This window comes from Pipistrellus kuhlii, unplaced genomic scaffold (assembly GCF_014108245.1).
Source record: "Pipistrellus kuhlii isolate mPipKuh1 unplaced genomic scaffold, mPipKuh1.p scaffold_m20_p_7, whole genome shotgun sequence".
In the NCBI taxonomy this organism is placed as follows: Eukaryota; Metazoa; Chordata; class Mammalia; order Chiroptera; family Vespertilionidae; genus Pipistrellus; species Pipistrellus kuhlii.
In genome coordinates, this window is record NW_023425573.1 from 11,293,340 (window position 1) to 11,311,122 (window position 17,783).

The 17,783-nt window shown below is 52.4% G+C and overlaps 1 protein-coding gene across 1 annotated transcript in view; it reads right to left on the minus strand.

The window, feature by feature from the left end:
* LOC118709128 (aldehyde oxidase 2) overlaps nucleotides 1-17,783 on the minus strand; it is a 60,152-nt gene that overhangs the window by 30,918 nt on the left and 11,451 nt on the right. The window contains exons 9-18 of the mRNA XM_036420998.2: nucleotides 16,613-16,757; nucleotides 14,615-14,707; nucleotides 11,001-11,152; nucleotides 9,267-9,360; nucleotides 7,696-7,805; nucleotides 5,693-5,877; nucleotides 3,979-4,162; nucleotides 2,660-2,752; nucleotides 1,414-1,583; nucleotides 574-688 (exon numbers count right to left, since the gene is read on the minus strand). Coding sequence (XP_036276891.1) covers nucleotides 574-688; nucleotides 1,414-1,583; nucleotides 2,660-2,752; nucleotides 3,979-4,162; nucleotides 5,693-5,877; nucleotides 7,696-7,805; nucleotides 9,267-9,360; nucleotides 11,001-11,152; nucleotides 14,615-14,707; nucleotides 16,613-16,757 — 1,341 coding nt within the window. The remainder of the gene's footprint in view (nucleotides 1-573; nucleotides 689-1,413; nucleotides 1,584-2,659; nucleotides 2,753-3,978; nucleotides 4,163-5,692; nucleotides 5,878-7,695; nucleotides 7,806-9,266; nucleotides 9,361-11,000; nucleotides 11,153-14,614; nucleotides 14,708-16,612; nucleotides 16,758-17,783) is intronic.

A 17,783-nucleotide genomic window follows, 5' to 3' on the forward strand; every position in this document is an offset into this window, starting at 1 on the left:
CTCATCTTACTTCTGATGCCACCCAAGGACACGCAGTGAGTGAGTGGTAGAGCTGGGACATGAACCAAGGTGGTCTGGCTCCAGACACAAGAGCTCAGTGAATGATTGTTGAATTGGCTAAAGGTCAAAGATGGCAAGAACAACTTTTTTAAAAACTGGAGTGTGTGAGGTAAGTGGAAGGTGGAGGGGGTGAGGCTGATCCAGGAAAGGAGGGAGTTCAATGTAAATAACAGGGAGTGGGTGTGTTTTTTTGTATTCTCCTCTCTACACTTTTCTATTCCATCCAGGCACAGGTCAGTTGCTGCATTTTCCAGACGAGGATAAATTGACTCAAGAGCCCGCAGAGGGAAAACTAGGAGTTATTTTTCCATAATGACTTTACTTTTTATTATGTTATTTCCTGACTCCAGAAGTATAGGCTTGCCTGAATAAAAATGTTAGGGATAGAAAGAAGCTGGGAGAACTGACACCTCTACCCCCATTGTCTGAGAGGGCTGGGAGGCCATGGTAAGTTGGCTGGAGGGGGTGCCTTGGTGATTATCTACACAACACATGGAAAGGCATATTCTATACCTCATCGACAGCCAACAATTTCTCATCTTCAGTACCATTGGTGCCTGGAATGTCTTCAGCTGTTATCACATCAACCACCCCAGGTAGTTCAAGGGCCTTGGACAAATCAATTGATCTAAAAAAGGAGAAATATTTAAGAGGTAGAAATAAGCAAGATTTGAAGGTCCCAAACCTGAAGGAGAGAGATAGCCTAGTTGGAAATAAGAATATATAACAACTGGCCCAGCTTAAGCCCTGATCAGGAGGCCCTCTGCTAGGCTGGGGATAACATTTTAGCTGCTGGGCGGGGAGCTGTCAGATGGGCCAGTGTGCCTGTTGCAAGGGGAGTCCTTAGGGAGCTTAGGATATGACCATTACCATTTAGTAATGAAGTATTTCAGTATTTTATCACCAGTTGAATATCTGCTCTACTTATTCCTTTGAGCCCTGCCTGAGGCTTCAGCAGGGAGCTGGGGTACTGTGAGGTTACAATGGAATCAAGAAACCCTCAGCTACAATTTTTGTCTTCTCTTCCATGGTGGTCATTTCCAGAGATCCTCCCTTCTCCTCCTTGGGCTGGTGACCTTTTCTTTTTCTTTTTCTCCTTTGTGTGTGTGTGTGTGTGTGTGTGTGTGTGAGAGAGAGAGAGACCTTTTCTTTTTCTTTTTTGGTGTGTGATCTTTACTCCCTCTATTTTAGGTCCATTGGGTTTAGGACATTGCAGAATTATTGGCACATTCCTCCGAGGAAATCCTCAGTTCCCTGGCTCTTCTGGGAGAACAGTAAAGTGGGAAGGCTCTCGGGGTATCACTAAAACTCATCATGTGCGTTTCACAGGCTTTTTGAAAGCTTTTCACTTACATAATTTTTGCATGGGCTCTGGTACTGGTCACCAAGGCCATGAAAAGTTCTTTTTCCACCTTGGGGAGGTCATCACAAAATATGGCTTCACCTGTGGCATGTTTGAGACCTGATAGGTGCATAATGGGACGTCCCACTGGGTCTTGGAGGGGTTGGCGAGAATCCACACTCTACAGAGGAAGACAAGAGTTACCCTGGAAAAGCTCAGCCTTCAGAAGTGGCCCGGACAATTCTCCACACGCCCGATTCAGGGCTGAGAACACACAGCCACCCTTGGGCAATGAACCCTGCAGTGGGTTCGATAAAGAGCACGACAATTTAATGATGTAACTACCCTGGGAAACGGTCATTTCAGTCATGTGGCAATACCTTCTGCTGGGCCAACTTTTTGGCAAAATTGTGAAATAGGTGAAGGAGCACCCCCGTTTCTTATTTTGGCATCTTCCTTTTCTAAGCAGTACCACTGTACCCCTTTCTTCTGGAGTTCAGGGGTCTATCTCCCTGTCCTGCTCTCTGGCTTTCCCAGTAATCCACCTGTTCACATGTAAGGGATCATGATGATGAAGGCTAAAGTGATGCAATTCCTGAGGGGGAGGGACCAAAAACTATGCCCAAGGCAGGACCTCTGGTGGGGGAGGGGGTAGCAAATGGCCATGGAGCCCACCCAGATCCAGACCAAGTGCCTTGGCTGCCCTCCAAGGGGCATAGAAACATCCCTGGGCGGGTAAGGCAGTGGCACAAATGTTCGCTCTGGAACTCAGGTGGGTGTGTGGTGTGTGGAGAAGGGGAGGGGGCAGGGGCTGTGCTCTAGATAATTGTAAACATTTTCCAAGTTGTCCTGCGAAGAGGGAGGGCTCAGTTACTTGCAGGGCTCTCGTTCTGCTGACGAGAGGAAAGGTTTTGCAATCAGGGCTGGAGGCTGAACCTTGCTCTCTCCTGGGCTGTCCTTCCCCCACACCTGGCTGAGCCGCTCTTCAAACCAGTGCCCAAAGGACAGCGTTGGGTAGCTTGAAGAGGCCGCAGTGATTAGATGGCCAGACTATTCCAGGTCGGTTCAGGCCCGGACAAATCAATTGGTCTGGTGGCTCAGGCCCAAGCTCAGAGCCAGCATCTCCCTGATTCAGCCCAAACAAAGGGCCAGTGTGCAGCCAAGACACAGTGTCAGGACTCACACCGCCACTCTCAACGGTTTGCTTGTTCATTTATCGCTTGGTGTCTAGGTTTCCGTTAAATCACACTCACTGACCTGGTACTGTTGGACTCCCTGGGGCACTGTGACCGAGAAGTCTTCCAGCGCACTTAGGAAGGGCTCTGAGACTTCAGGATATTGAAGGCCGTCCTGGGCGAAGAGTCAAAAGAACCCCGATAAACTGATTAGTCAGTGTTTAAACTGGGCTTTGGTTTATGCAAGAAGGACTTGGCTACAGAACCCACAGAACTGCATGGTCAGTGTAGGGAGGACGACCCAAATCCCTGTCGCCTCCAGGATTTTACTTTGGGTGAAAGCTTCTTGCCCTCCCTCTCTTCCCCTGTAAGGAGGAACTGGACCAACTGGTTTGAAGCGGATCCTCAGGTGACCCTGAGAAGGAAGAGAGACAAGCTGGTCTGCAGAGGGAGAAGCCAGAAAGCTGGGGCCAGGTAAGCCACCCCAGAAGGAGCTGGAGTTCACTGTTCGCACGAGAGCCCACGGCCTGTTGCCTTTCTCAGCTACTCGGCGTTCCGGGAGAGAAGTAAAATGGGAGGCCCTCTGGGTGTCACTAAGCACATCAAGTGTCCTAATCCAGAAATTAAATTCCTGGGGCACGTGGCTGGTGAGGGTCTTCATCCGAGTAGATTTGAATGAGACACTTTAGGAACGCTGAGCTGCTGGGGTGGAGCTGGGGGTCAGGGGGTACAAGGTAGGGAGGGGGTTGTGACCACAGTCAAGAGAGGAGAGAGGGAGGAAGGGAGGGAGGAAGGGAGGGAGGGAGAGAATGCTTTGTTTGGCTTAATTACTCCAGAAATTTACAATCAGGAACATCTAGCAAGAAGCTACTTCAAAATTAGCATGCAAATACATCTTAGTATTTTAGAAAAATAAGGTTTCATTTTACACTCCACGTGGAAGTTGGAATCTGGTTGTCGGGGGCGTGGGTGGGAGGTTGACAGTAAGGGGACAAAAGGGTACACGCTGGGGAAACGGAAATGCCCTGTTTCTTGTTTGAGGGGGTGGCTCTGTGGGTTTACACATTGGTCAAAACTCACTGACTTTCAGCAGGTGCATTTCATTGCGTGTGATTGTACTTTCCAAAGTGACACTGAAAGAAAAATAATTGCACCCCGAGGCAGGGGCACCCTAAGGTTCCACTGTGCAGGGCACACAGTAACCACCTGTGGCTTTGGAGACAGTCCGGCGCCCGGAGTCCCCGGAATCTGGGAGGGAGGATGGCTAGGAACTGGCTGGCTGTGACCCAGAACAGGCGCAGGCCACGGCCCAGGGTGCCCCCAGGACAGTGTGCAGAAGGGGGCGGGCCAGTGGGGAGGGAGCTACAGGCTGCGAGGAGCTGGGCAAGCGCGGGCACTTACAGGCGCAGAGGGCCGCTCTGCCGGCAGCTTCAGTGTCCGCAGCACTGCCAGGTAGAACTTGAAGAAGAAGCTGACCACCAGAGTCCTCTTGAACTCCACCAGGCCCCCCGGGGCCGAGCCCGGGAGGGAGACTTCCTCCAGGAGCAGCCGGCAGGCCTCGTCCAGCATCAGCTCGTTCCAGTGCCTGGTGGGATGCAGGCAACAGGGGACCAGTCAGAACGCCTGACCCTGACCCGTGCTCAATGTGGCTTGGTGGTCATTTAGAGACTCCGAGTCCTTTGTATTTGTTTTTACTAGAGGCCCAGTGCATGAATTCCTGCACAGGCGGGGTCTGGCCGGCAGGGGTGGAGTGGGGTGGGGGAACTGGCTGCAGGTGGTTGGTGGGCCGACCCTGCCTTCTGGTCAAACTCCCAGTGGAGGGGACGATTTGCATATTACTCTTTTATTATATAGGATTTATTTATTTATTTATTTTATTTATTATTATTTGTTTTATTAATCCTCACCTGGGATTATATATATATATATATATATATATATATATATATATATATATATATAACTGTGGGTGCTCCTTCACCTATTTCACAATATTTTATTGACTTCACAGAGGAAGGGAGAGGGAGAGAGAGATGGAAATATCAGTGATGTGGGGGGATCATCAATAGGCTCTCTCCTGCAAGCCCCACACTGGGGGGCGGAGGGGGATCGAGCCTGCAGCTCCGGCATGTGTCCTGGCTGGAAATGGAGCCGTGACCACCTAGTTCCTGTTCCTAGGTCGATGGCCAATCACTGAGACACACTGGCTAGGCTGGGGATACTTTTTCCACTGATTTTCTTTTAGAGACAGTAGAAGGGAGGGAGACAGAAAGAAGGAGAAGAAGGAGAAGGTGAAGAAGAAGCAGGAGAGAGAGAGAGAGAGAGAGAGAGAGAGAGAGAGAGAGAGAGAGAGAAGAGAAGAGAAGAGAAGAGAAGAGAAGAGAAGAGAAGAGAAGAGAAGAGAAGAGAAGAGAAGAGAAGAGAAGAGAAGAGGAAGAGAGGAGGGGAGAAACATCGAAGTGAGAGAGACACATCAATTGGTTGCCTCCTGCAGGCACCCCAGTCTAGCCAGGGATCCAACCTGCAACCCAGCTACATGCCCTTGACCTGGAATGGAACCGGCAACCCTTCCGTGTGTGGGCCAATGCTCGAACCACTGAGCAAACTGGCCAGGGCCTTACTGAGTTGGCAGGGCGTCTAGAAACCACCTAAGCAAGCCCTTCAGGGACACCGAGGCAGGGAGTGGGCTGAGGGTCACGGCAGGCTGGAACCTGGCATTCCATAAATCGGCCACGAGGGCCAGTTCCACGGTGAACTGGACACGACTCAGACTGGGACTTCCACCGAGGAAGAGACAGCTGGCCCCGCCCGAGCAGAAGGGTGCAGGTGCCCGCAGGTCGCTGCCAGGTGGTCGTTGGCTGGAGTATTGGTGTCACAAGAGCCTGGGCTGGGGGAGTCCTTGCCATTTTCGTTGTATTCCTCGTCCAACAAGTGCCACCTACTTAATCATCGTCAGGAAAGGTCTGATTCACGTAGCAAAGCAATGGAAAGAACAGGCAGTGCTGCCTCCCACACAGGAGTTTCCATCTCCCGGGCTTTGCACACACTCGCCTGAGCCAAATTTCCACCTTTCTGTGCCATCCGGCCACCCTTGGGCGCAGGGCTCCCTGCTTACCTTCCCCGGAGCTGCTGGCAGGATCGGCGGGCGATGACGGTGGCCGCCCCGAGCCCCCCGAAGGCGATGCTCAGGTCCTCGATGGTGTCGGTGCCCGCCTGGAGGAGGACCCGCATGCCCGCGTTGGCGTGGGCCCAGGCGTTGTGCGGGCACTGTGCCTGCCGGAAGGCCGCCACCACCTCCCCCTGCGGAGGCAAGGCCCCGGGAGCCGCTGTCAGCCCCAGAGCGCGGCGTCTGCCCCTCGGCGCCACCGATCATCTCCTAGCCCCAACGGAGAGGCACCCAAAGGGCACTTGGCACCGTGTGAGGGCGCCTTGGCTGAGGAGTGTCCTTTGCAAAACCCCCCCACCCCCCCCCCCCCCGCCCCATGCCCGGTCTCCTCCAGGAATGGGGCCCTGCACCCTTTTCCCCCGAGGCCAGGACAGAACGGCTGGCTCCTGTCCAGTGTCTTCCTTCCAGGGGCCCTTCCCCGAGTCTTCAGGCCCCGAGTCCCCTGCGAGGGTGGAGGGCCCTCCTAACACCAGTGCTTTGCTTTGCTTCTATTTATTTATTTATTTATTTATTTATTTATTTATTTATTTATTTACTTTTTATTGGTTTCAGAGAGGGAGGGAGAGGGAGAGAGAGACAGAAACACCAATGATGAGAGAGAATCAGGGATCGGCTGCCTCCTATGCCCCCAATGGAGACCGAGCCCGCAACCCAGACATGTGCCCTGACCGGGAATGGAACCGCCACCTCCTGGTTCATAGGTCGAACCCCTGAGCCGTGTGGGTTGGCTCCACACCAGAACTTTTCCGAACGAGCTGCCCAGCGTGCAGGAGCGCGGCCGCGTTTCTTGGTTTGCAGAAGCCACCCCTCCCATTGCGCGCGGCTCTGGAGGGTCGGGATGAACTTTCCCCTGGGGGCGAGGGAGCCGTGTCCGGGCCAGTCAGGAGGGCGGTGCTGCCCGCTGGCCTCCTGCACCAGGGCCCTGGTGCTGACGTGGGCACTGGAGACGGCCTGTGTCCCCAGCGGGGTGGCCCTGAGGGTGCGTGTGTACCTCGAGGTCTTCTGCCCGGGCCTTTCCGCAGAGGCACATTGGACTGGGAACCACGTCAGTTTTCATTCCACAGGAAACATAAACGAGGGCATGCGTGGCTGACAGCGTGCCACGCTCTAAGACTTCCTGCTCAGTCCACTTTCCATCAGTGTGCGAGAGTGTGTGTGTGTGTGTGTGTGTGAGCTTGTGTGTGTGTGACTGTGTGTGAGTGTGTTAGTGTAAGTGTGTGTGTGCGTGTAAGTGTGTGTGTGACTGTGTGAGTGTGTGTGAGTGTGTGTGAGTGTGTGTGAGTGGTGTGTATGTGTGTGAGTGTGAGTGTGTGTGTGAGTATGTGTGTGACTGTGAGTGTGTGTGACTGTGTGAGTGTGTATGAGTGAGTGTGTGTGTGTGTGTGTGTGTGTGTGTGTGAGTATGTGTGTGAGTGTGTGTGTGTTAGTGTGAGTAAGTGTGAGTGTGTGTGAGTGTGTGTGTGTTAGTGTGAGTAAGTGTGAGTGTGTGAGAGAGAGAGTGTGTGTGTGTGTGTGTGTGTGTGGTTTTGCCTCTCTCTGGGAAGACTGTCCTCTGGGATTCAGACAGTTTGGGGAGAGGCACAGGGGACAGAGTGAGGACAAGGCCCCACCATAGCTGGGGGGTGGCCGCCTCACCCCAGGGACGCTGAGTGGGCAGGTGTTGGCGGCTCCCCTTCTGTGAACAGCAGGGGAGCTGGAGCGGGAGGTGGAGGCCCGGCCGGCCTCCCTGTCCCTGTGGGCCCCGCACAGACATTCATTCCCCGCCAGGGAGTTCGCTCCCGGAGCGGAGCGGGTCAGAGAGCAGGAGGAAGCAGGGACCGCAGCTCAGCGGCCGCACCCACAGCCCCAACAACACCTCCCCTCCGGCCGCCTGGCCTGGGGCGCGTCCGGAGCAGAAGGCAGGACTTGGTGAGGAAAGGAACAGCAGCTCCCGGGAGCGGCGGGCGCCTTACCTTTCGGGAGTGAGGGACATGCACGGATTCCAGAACCTCCTCTGGCTGGAGGTCTGCACCCGCCAACCCGGCCAGAAAGTGTTCGTCCAGCGGGACCTGCCGGGCGCCTCCTGTGGGGAAGTGACATTTCTGCGGAGGCAACAAGGAGCCAGTGCCCCGTGCTGTCCCTGTCACTGCAGAGAGGAGGGCACCTCGCTCTGTGCCAAGTGGCGAGGGCAGAGCGTGTGACAGTCAGGACTCTCCTTTCCCTCCAACGAGGGGGGGGGGGGCGGCCGGATGGGGGGATGGGGGTGGTGGTGGCAGAACCCCCTCGCACACCAGCTGTGGGAGCCAGCCTCCCCGCTGCCGGGCCTGTGCGGGTTTAGTTAACTGTCAGCAGAGGCCGGTTAACTAAACCAACTCGGTCACTTCTGCGGTCCAGGGCAGGCGCCCCTGACGCTGGGACAGAGTTCCCACCGGGAACAGAGCTGGCTTGCCGTTCGTTCTTGCTGCTGCCCTGGGCTCCTAAGCCGCATACCTACGCTCTTAATGCACAAAACCTCCTTTCAGCCCTGTCCTGTCACTGAACGGTCCCGGTCCCCTCGGCTTTCAAAGGGGGGTTGGGGAGCCGCAGGAGGTGTGTGGAGGAGAGAGACCCTGACAGGGTCGTTCCTGGCACAAGCGGCACCCCGCCGGCTGTACAGACGTGGGGAGGGGGCAGGAGCGCCCATGGGCCCCCCTCCCCCGACCCCTGGCCCTCCTGGGGCTGGTCAGCGAGGCCACACCTGGCCTTCTGGAGCTGGGCTGTGCTGGGGCGGGTGCTTCGCAGAGCTGGGAGGACAGAGTCCTGGAGCTGGGGTGACCACCAAGCAACAGCCCAGGAGGACAGTCAGTCACCCCACTCCTGCAGCCGGTGCAGGAGGCGGCTGCTGTGGGCCCCGCTGCCCTTCCTATCCTGACGCCCCAGAGTCTTGTCTCTTCTCTCCTGGTCTCTGGGGGTCAACTGGGGTCGTCCTGGACCACAGGCCGGAGGACTCAGCCAAAGGGCCGAGGGCTGTCAGGGGTGAAGCCCCTCCGCGGGCCCCATGCGAGCTGGTGGGCACAGGAGCGCTGTTCCCTGCCCCCAGGGCTCTCCCTGCGCTCTGGGTTCCCACCGGGCAGGGATGGGGCCAGGGACAGAACTCTGGGTCGGACTCAACCGTGACGTTCACACGGGGCAGCTGTGATTGCTCCCCCTGACCCCGGCGCCCGTGTCAGCCACGGCTGGTAAATAACGGATGGGCTGAGTGGGGTGGACAGCTGGAGTGGGGGTGTGATGGGCTGTGTGTGAAGGAGGGAGAGGGGATGGGGAGGGGGAGTTAGACGCCCTGGGGGGAGTTAGGTGCCCCCGTTCGAAGATCAGACAGGCTGGGTTTCAGGGCGGGTGCCTGTGCCCGTGGGGCAGTGCCACCCCATCCACGCGCCTTCCTGCAGGAGCCTGCGCTTCCCATGGGCATCGAGAGCCAGGGACAGGGGCTCCGACGTAAAGAGGACCCTTTAGAAAGGACAGAGACCCCCCTTGGGTGCTTTGGGAGTGCTCCGGGATAGCTCACCTGCGGATACCAGGTTGAGGGTAGCGTTGCCCACCGCCAGGATTGGGTTCAGATCCGAACAGCGGTGCCGGCTGATGACATGTCCCCCTAAGGACTGAGGGGAGAGAGTTACAGCCGGGCCGGTCCACCCCCATGCCCTCTGCCCACAGGCACCTGCCTATGCGAAAGGGCCCTGGGGGACCCGTTCACCCTGCCCGGGAGGCCAGCACCCAGAGAGGGAGGGATGGTAACCCACCCTCCGTACTTTTGGGGTGTCCCACCCGCTGCCCTCCTTTCCCCACACATTCACTCATCCTCACAGCAGCCTGTGAGATGGATGTCGTCCCCACAGATTCATCCTACAGATGGAGACCCTGGGCACAGAGAAATGGTGACGCCTGACCCAGGTCTCTCAGCTAGAGGGGGGCCGGAGTGGGACTCAAACCCCCAGCAGCGGTGCTCAGTGGCCAGTTCTGAACCCCCCACCCGCCACCCAGCCATGGCCACATCACAGAATTCACGTGAGCATGCCAACGTGCGGGGCACCCAGACCACTGGGAGACTCCACGCAGGGTGGGTTGAGCCTGTGTAGCGTCTCAGGACGTGGGAGCGCCTTGACTGGCCATTCACCTCAGTGCCCTCCCCCCTCCCAGTGACCGAGTCCACGGTGACCCTGCGGTGCCGTGGTCTGGGCGGTAACACTGTGAGGACAGGGAACCCCAGTTCCTCTGCGGACTGCTTGATTTTAGGAGTGTTCACTTCCACTGAGTTGAGATCGGCCTCCAGTCGGTCACACTTCCATCCCTTTGATCACAGGAAGTGAATCCATCGTCCTTTGGAGCCGATAAATAGTTGAAGGCAGCTCTCATGGTTCCTCTGACTGTCCCACCCCCACCGTCCTCTTCCTGACGCGGTGGCCAGCCCCCCCCTCTCCTGCACCATCTCCTTCCAGGCTCCCGGGCACTGGGGTTCTTGTCGGGGATTTTGAAATCACCTGAAGAGCTTTTTCAAAGGAAACAGGTGCTCCGTCCCCAAGTCTCTGTACCCCAAGGGGCTCTCACACACCGTTTGGGGTACGCAGGAGAGGGAGCACGCATGTTTTGCAAACCTAACCATGTCTTTCCTGCTTTCTCATAAATGACACGGCCTTAACCTGTGTCTCCCAGGTCTGAGCATGGCCCTCCAGCTGTGGTCTGACTGCCCGGAGCAGAGAAGGCTGTCCTCCTCATTTCAGGGACTGTGCTTCCGTCAATGCAGCCTCAGGCGGAATTGGGTTCTTGGACAGTTTTCTCATAAAATCAGCAAACCATGAAGTCCTTTTCCTACCCACAGTGCAACTAGGCCCGTGGTCGGCAAACGATGGGTCTCAAGCCACGTGTGGCTCTTTGGCCCCTTGACCGTGGCTCTTCCATAAAATACCACGGCCTGGGCGAGTCTATTTTGAAGAGGTGGCATTAGAGGAAGTTTAAGTTTAAAAAACTGGGCTCTCAAGAGAAATGTCAATCGTGGTCCTGTTGACACTTGGCTCTGTTGCCTGATGAGTTTGCCGACCACTGAACTAGGCTATTGGATCCAACCTGACTTCGAGTCCTCCTTTACATCTGTTACTAAGTAATGTTGGTTAACTGTTACACATGTATTTATCGTGCCCGTGGAGACCCTTGTGCATACGGGCTCTGCCCATGCCGATTTCAGCATCTCAGAGGGACTGAGAACCAGATGCCCGGTGCCCGATGGCTGGGCCGGAGGACATACCGCCATATTCCGGACCTGCTGGCCCGCCAGGCTCCTCAGGTGCTGCAGGAGGGCGCGGTAGGTCTGCGTTTTCTCCTCTGGGAGCTCGGACACCCTCTCAGCCAAGATGTCCTTCACCTGGGCCAGGCTGCAGCCGGCGCCGATGGTCAGTCCTGGAAAGCAAGTCGGTTTTACTGGGGACCTGGGAGGAGCCGCTGAATGGTCACCATGACGCCAGGGTCTGAGTGTTCATCTAGCACACGGCTCTCCATGTTGGCTGAATCACTGGGAACTTGAAAACAGCACAGATGCCCCTTCCCAGACAACTTAAGTAGAATCTGTGGGCCTGGGGCTTTCTCAAAGGCTTCGAGGTGGTTCTGTGCAACAGGGTTAGGACACCTGAGCTAGTCTACAGTCTTAAAAAATATATATTTTTTTACTGATTTCAGAGAGGGAGGGAGGGAGAGAGAGAGAGAGAGAGAGAGAGAGAGAGAGAGAGAGAGAGAGAGAGAGAGAGGGAAACAGAAATATCAGTGATGAGAGAGAATCATTGATTAGCTGCCTTCTGCACGCCCTCTACTGGGGATCAAGCTGACAACCAGGGCATGTGCCCTTGACTGCAACAGAGCCCAGGACCCTTCAGTCTGCAGGCCAATGCTCAATCCACTGAGACAAACCAGCGAGGGCTGGTCTACATTCTTGTTCAAACAGATGCAAGGGACTAGAAGCTAGAGAGAAGGAATGACAGGAACATCTAGCAGGCAGCAGACCCTACTATTCAATAGAACTTTCCTTGACCTCCTCCTGAGTAACCGCAGTGAAGCTATAGAAAGATGTTTTGTAAGTAAGGGGGATACACCTGATGGCATTTCAGGGCCACACAACCCCCGGGGACTTTTATTTGGCCATTTCCATTGCTCACACCACCCTCTACTTTGTGCTAAGCAAGACACCACTATACGGAGAGAATCTCTTTACTGTCCTTATATTCATGTTGTATTCCACCTTTGGTCACAAAACCTAGTTTGCATTTCAGTGCAGTTGAAGAGCTTTAAGTTGGATTGAGGCTCAGGATGTGGGTTTTGTTTTAACTCATGCTTTTCGGAGTTCCTGCATCCGTGGGATAAAGATTCAGTGACTTTCTGGAGTACTCGCTGTGCTAAAGATTTTGAGGGGAAAAGGTATAGTGAGCTAAACATGCCCATGACATAGGTTAGCATGCAACATTTGAACAAACATATGACATCACAGGAATTTATTTTCCGGGGTGCTGGTAGGGTAGGGGGCACATGTGGCTCCAGACTACCCTGCCCCACCAGTGAGTGTCCTTCACTCTTGGGCCTTAGGAAAAGGTTGAGAATCCTGGGAAACATCCCCGATGGCCACGAGAGGGCGCTCACACTTTAATTTTAATAGGCCCCCAGAAAGGCGCGGGTTTGTTTCCTCAGATTGCAGAATCTGGCTCTAATTTACCAGCAGAATCCAAACGGAGTGGTCTGGTCCGTAGCAACAGCCAATGGCACAGGCCTGGGGTGGGCCTGGGGGACGGAGAATGGCAGTAATCAAGGAGCTCTGATTTGGAAGCGGGAGACCTGTGGCTCGGCCTCCAGCCAATTCAGAGATCTTGGTCAATTGCACTGTCCCTTTGATTCTCTGCTTCCTCATCTATCACAGGAGGGCCTTGAGTTACACTGAGGATTGCGGGTTGTGCTCTGAAGACCCCGCTCAGGGGCAGGTATAAGGGGCTCAGTGATAGGAAGGATGCAAGAAAGCTTTCCCCTTTTTTAAACAGCAATTGGTTTCCAGGTACTTATTCTAAGATCTGTTAGAGGTCAGGGTTGTGGTGCTAAAGAACAGTTTGGAAAATGTGGGTGCCTGGGATGAAGATTAGGGAAGGGCTTTCCATCTGAACCTTGTGCTTAAACGAGTAGTCTAAACTCCCAACCCACCCCTTTTACTATTTTCCTCCACTCTCTGTAAGAGCTAATAAAAAAAAAAAAAAAAAAAAAAAAAAAAAAAAAAAAAAAAAAGAGTACATTTCATCCCATCTTTTAACTTGCCCTAGGCTGGGCTAATAATTAAATTAACAGGAGAAAAATCAAGTTTTAATATATGCACATGGAGAATTCACATAGGCGAAAAGTTCCAAAGATGGTGAGGCTCCATTGGGTATATAAGAGACAAAGGAGAAAAGGGGGAGAATGAGGTGTTAGATTTCAGAAATGAGAATGGGCGATTTACAGGTGGTTGAGGGAGAGCTGAACACACACAGTAGGAGAATTCTTGCTAGGTGACTCAGAAAAAAATGGGACACAGCGGGTATCTGGCTATGAGGCCCCTGTCTGAAGACCTCTGTTTACCACAGTTAATTCAGGCCAGCGCGATCTCATAAGCTCTCTTTCCTGAATCAGGTTTCTCTGTCAAAGTCTCTTGGGCAGGAAAGGGGGACGGATCTGGTTTCTTAATAAGCAGCTTAAAATCAATATCCGGAAAAAAACAAACCCAGCTTCAGGGGGGCAGACCGGTTCCCTTCTTCTCCTTTTCCGAGTGGCAAGCAGGTGTGCTGCCTGCGTAGGTCCAAGGCTGAAGCTCAGAAGCCCTGGTGCTGAGCAAAACCAGGAAGGTCCCTTTCCCTTGCACATGGTTGGGGTGAGACCAGGGAAGGCGGGCTTGCTGGTCTGCAGCACAGTCTAAGCTTGGCTGACGATGGTTAGAGGCCAGGAAGCTAGGCCTACTGGATGGAGGTGATACAGCCAAGGAAGGTTCCCACCGCTGCCCACCACTGACCCCCTCAAACACACCGTGGCCTGCTTTCGGTTCAGCTAGCCTCCTGTTGCTGAAGTTCAGGAAGTTATCATTTCCTTTGCATCCCAAATTCAAGTTCCTGATCAACTCATTCGTGTGTGTGTGTGTGTGTGTGTGTGTGTGTATTTTCCCCCCAGTAAGTCAATGACTGAGCACTTACATATGTACAGTATTAATATGCATCTACTTATAGGCTAGAAGCTCTGGGGGATGCAGAAAAGAGTAAAATAAAGTTCCTTTTGTCAAGGGAACTTTGCATCTTGAGGGCAGTGTCTTGCATGTTTCCTTCTACGCTGTGAGAGCCACCTTGCCTGATGATATCTGCGCAGAGTGGGCTCTTTCGGATGTTGCAAGTGACCAGGGTGCTTGTCCAGGCAGATCTTTGTCCCATTTGGCCTCTTGCCATTGTCCCCAAGTCACAAAATAGTATCAATATTTGAGTGCCAGACAACATTTCTCCTGCTTCTACCCTGCAAATATCCTTAGTCCCTGGAATTCAACCAACTGATGGGTAACAGCCGTTCTCTCTTGCTGTCTTCCCATTCAAGTGATGCTGCAAATGTATTGTCTCTAAGTCACCATGGCATCTAACAGGCAAGAGTCCTGCAGGGGCCTACAAGGTATTGAATGATGCCATCTGAATACCTCATAGTCTGTACAATGGCTTTGATAGCAAAGCGTCATGGTAAGATGTATAGCAGAGACATGATGAAGAGGTGGCAATAGGCCAGCCAACACAAGTGTATGAGGAGCTTCCAAATTATTTGGCAAGTGGAAGTTTAGTGCAGGAATTGGATGGTTGATGTTTTATAAGAACACTAGGAACTCACCCTCACTAGTTGTAGACACCATGCTCAGCTCTGAAATCCTCACAGGAGAGAGGAGAATTGGGTGAACATGTCCTTGAGATTTCATTGAAGGTCCTGAAAAGTAAAAAAAATATATATATATATATATATATATATATATATATAATATATAAAATAGAAAGAGTTAGGAAAGAGAAAATGCCTTTTTTGGGGGGGGCATTGGGTGTTTTTCATTAAAATGTTCAGATACTAATTTAAAAATTGATAATATATGTATATAGAGGTGAAAGCAGTGGGCATATACCCAGCCAAGTAAATTGATAGCACATATACTCCCAATATATGTTTTTATTTATACACTCACTGCATGGTTATATAAAAACGGGAAGTAAAATGGATGAGAGGTTTTTAGAAAACTCTTGCATGTGGGCACCAGGAGACATGTGTTAGAACATCTGTAATATTCAAAGCCTTTGTTGGAAAGCACTCCATGTCTTTCAGCAATAGAATGGATGAGTCAATTGTGCCACAGCCATACTATGAAGCCTAGCACAGTTACACGCAACCTTGTGGGCGAATCTCAGCTCAAGAATGTTCAATGAACAAAGCAAACTGCAGAAGCATAATACCGTGTCAATGTAATCATGTGAAGTTCAAAAAGTACATAAAACTAGGTGATGTCTTGCTTAGGGATTAAATTTTATGTGATAAACCTGTAAAAACATGGAAGGGACTGACCAGCACCACATACTGGCTGATGAGTGCCTTGGAGAAGAAGGGAAGGGAAGGGAAGGAAAGGGAAGGGAAGGGAAGGAAAGGGAAGGGAAGGGAAGGGAAGGGAAGGGAAGGGAAGGGAAGGGAAGGGAGTGGAGGGGAGGGGAGGGGAGAGGAGGGGAGGGGAAGGAAGGGGGAAAGGGAGGAAAAGGGGAGGGTAGAAGAGGAGAGAGGAGGGGAAGGGAGGGGAGAGGAAGGAGGTGAAGGAGGATGGATGGGCACAGGAAGGGGAGGGATTGAGTTAGGGAGAGCTCACAGGGTCTTCAAAGTTCCTGGTCAAGTTCTCATTCTTAGACTGGGTGTGGATGATAACTGGGTGCACATTGTTAATATACCCATACATACAAATTAAAATTCTGCTATATCTACTCACTATTTGCAAAAATAATATAAAAAAGAAAAAGATAGAGTAAATGGTAAAAAACAAACAAACCTTCAAACCTGTAATACCTCCCCACTACACCTCAAGGGGTTACCCTGAATACTCTTAGAGTCTTCAACTTTGGAGACCGATATGATATGATATGATATGATATGATATGATATGATATGATATATAATAATAAAAGGGTAATATGCTAATTAGACAAGACATCTCTGGACGTCATTCCGGATGTCCTTCCTGACGAAGCCAGGGCTGGAGGGAAGCAAGCCTCAGTCTCAGGTGCTTGCTGGCGGCTGGAGGAGGGAAGCCCGGATCCCAGGTGCCAGAGGGAAGCCGATGCCAGCAGCTGGGGGAAGAAAGGCCTCCTCTTGCACAAATCTCATGCATTGGGCCTCTAGTAATTATATATAAATTATACACATATGGGTTATATGTATTATAGCAATAATATAAAAGTACAATACAAACATATTATATTATACTAGAGGCCAGATGCATGAAAATTCATGCAAGAGTAGACCTTCCTTCTCCCGGCTGCTGACACCTGCTTCCCTCTGGCACCCGGGACCCGGGCTTCCCTCACAGCCTTGGCTTTGTCTGGAAGGTCGTCTGGAAAGACGGCTGGTTTAATTAGCATATTACACTTTTATTATTATAGATATGAATAATCATATGTAAGTATTATAGTCTTTATGTATAATGTCATCATATATTTTGTAATATATTGTTAACATACAGTATTCTTATTTTAAAGGACGAGGCTTTTCTCCTAAAAAGGCAGTGCCTGGAATGAGAGCCGAGGAGGGGTGTAAGTGCAGCCTGGCGTTAATGGTGGCCTGAGCACCATTGCACTCACTCACCCAGAGAGGTGTTGCCCAGGACGAGAGGCGCTTCCGGGTGCTTCACTTTGAGCTCCAGGAGATCCTTGAGGGCCCCAGGGGAGATCCAGGTAACCCTTTCCCCATGGAAGGTCAGGGTTCTTTCTTCTGGGTTCTCTGCCAGTCTCTACATGCAAATGACAAGTGAGTGCACACCTGTCTTCCTGAGTTAGGCAAGATCCTGGGTGGAGGCATGTTCCTCTCTGGGAGTCCCAAGGTCCACTTGACCAAAAAGGTACTCCCAACTCCTGTTGGCTAATGACTGAATTCCCATCACTAGAGGTTTACTCCTTTAGCTTAACATGGTTTTTAGGTAGCTCTTCAGAGACAGGTGACAACATGAACTGGCACCTGTCATTGATCCTTCAGTATAGAGTAATTTAACATAATTTAGTATCATGGCCTTAAAAATCATAACTACACAAATGCTCTTAAGTTAATATATTCAGCCTGGGCTTTTCCTCCAAAATCCAAACTCATGTACCTGAAGGATTACTTACTATCCACTCTTACGTGTGTAATAGGCATCTCAAATTCCATACGTTCACACCAAGATCTTCATATTTCATCCCCTTCCAAGACCCAATAAGAATCCTCCCAAAGGAAGAATGCTCTGCTCCTCCGGAGGTCTCCTTCCCCGTAAATGGCCACTTTCCAGCTGCCCCGAGCCTTGTGTCCTCTCTGTCCCACACCCACATCACCCCCCCCCCCGCCCCCAGGAAATCTTGTCTGCTCTTCTTCCAAAGTATCTCCAGACTCCACCTGCTGCTCACCACCTGCACTCTGGCAGCTGGTCCCGCACCCCCATCAGCACCCTGACTGGGCTCCCTGCTTCTCTCCCCTTGCCCCTCCACAGGCCACTCCCATCCCAGCAGCCAGCCGGACCTCACATCCTGTGACAACATTGATAGGAGATAACCCTCCTGTGTCCAGCCTCCCTGATAGCTTCTCATCTCACAGGGAGTAAAAGCCATAAATCAGGTATGGTCTGTGCCCCTTCCCCTCTCCCCCTCCCCCGGCTTCCCTCCAGCCACGCTGGTCCCTGCTCTGTCCCTTCATCAGGGGGGCATGTGCCCATCTTTCACACCATTACACTTGCTGTGCCCACTGTTTGGTTTGCTCTTCCCCATGTATTTTCATGGCTGGCTCCTCC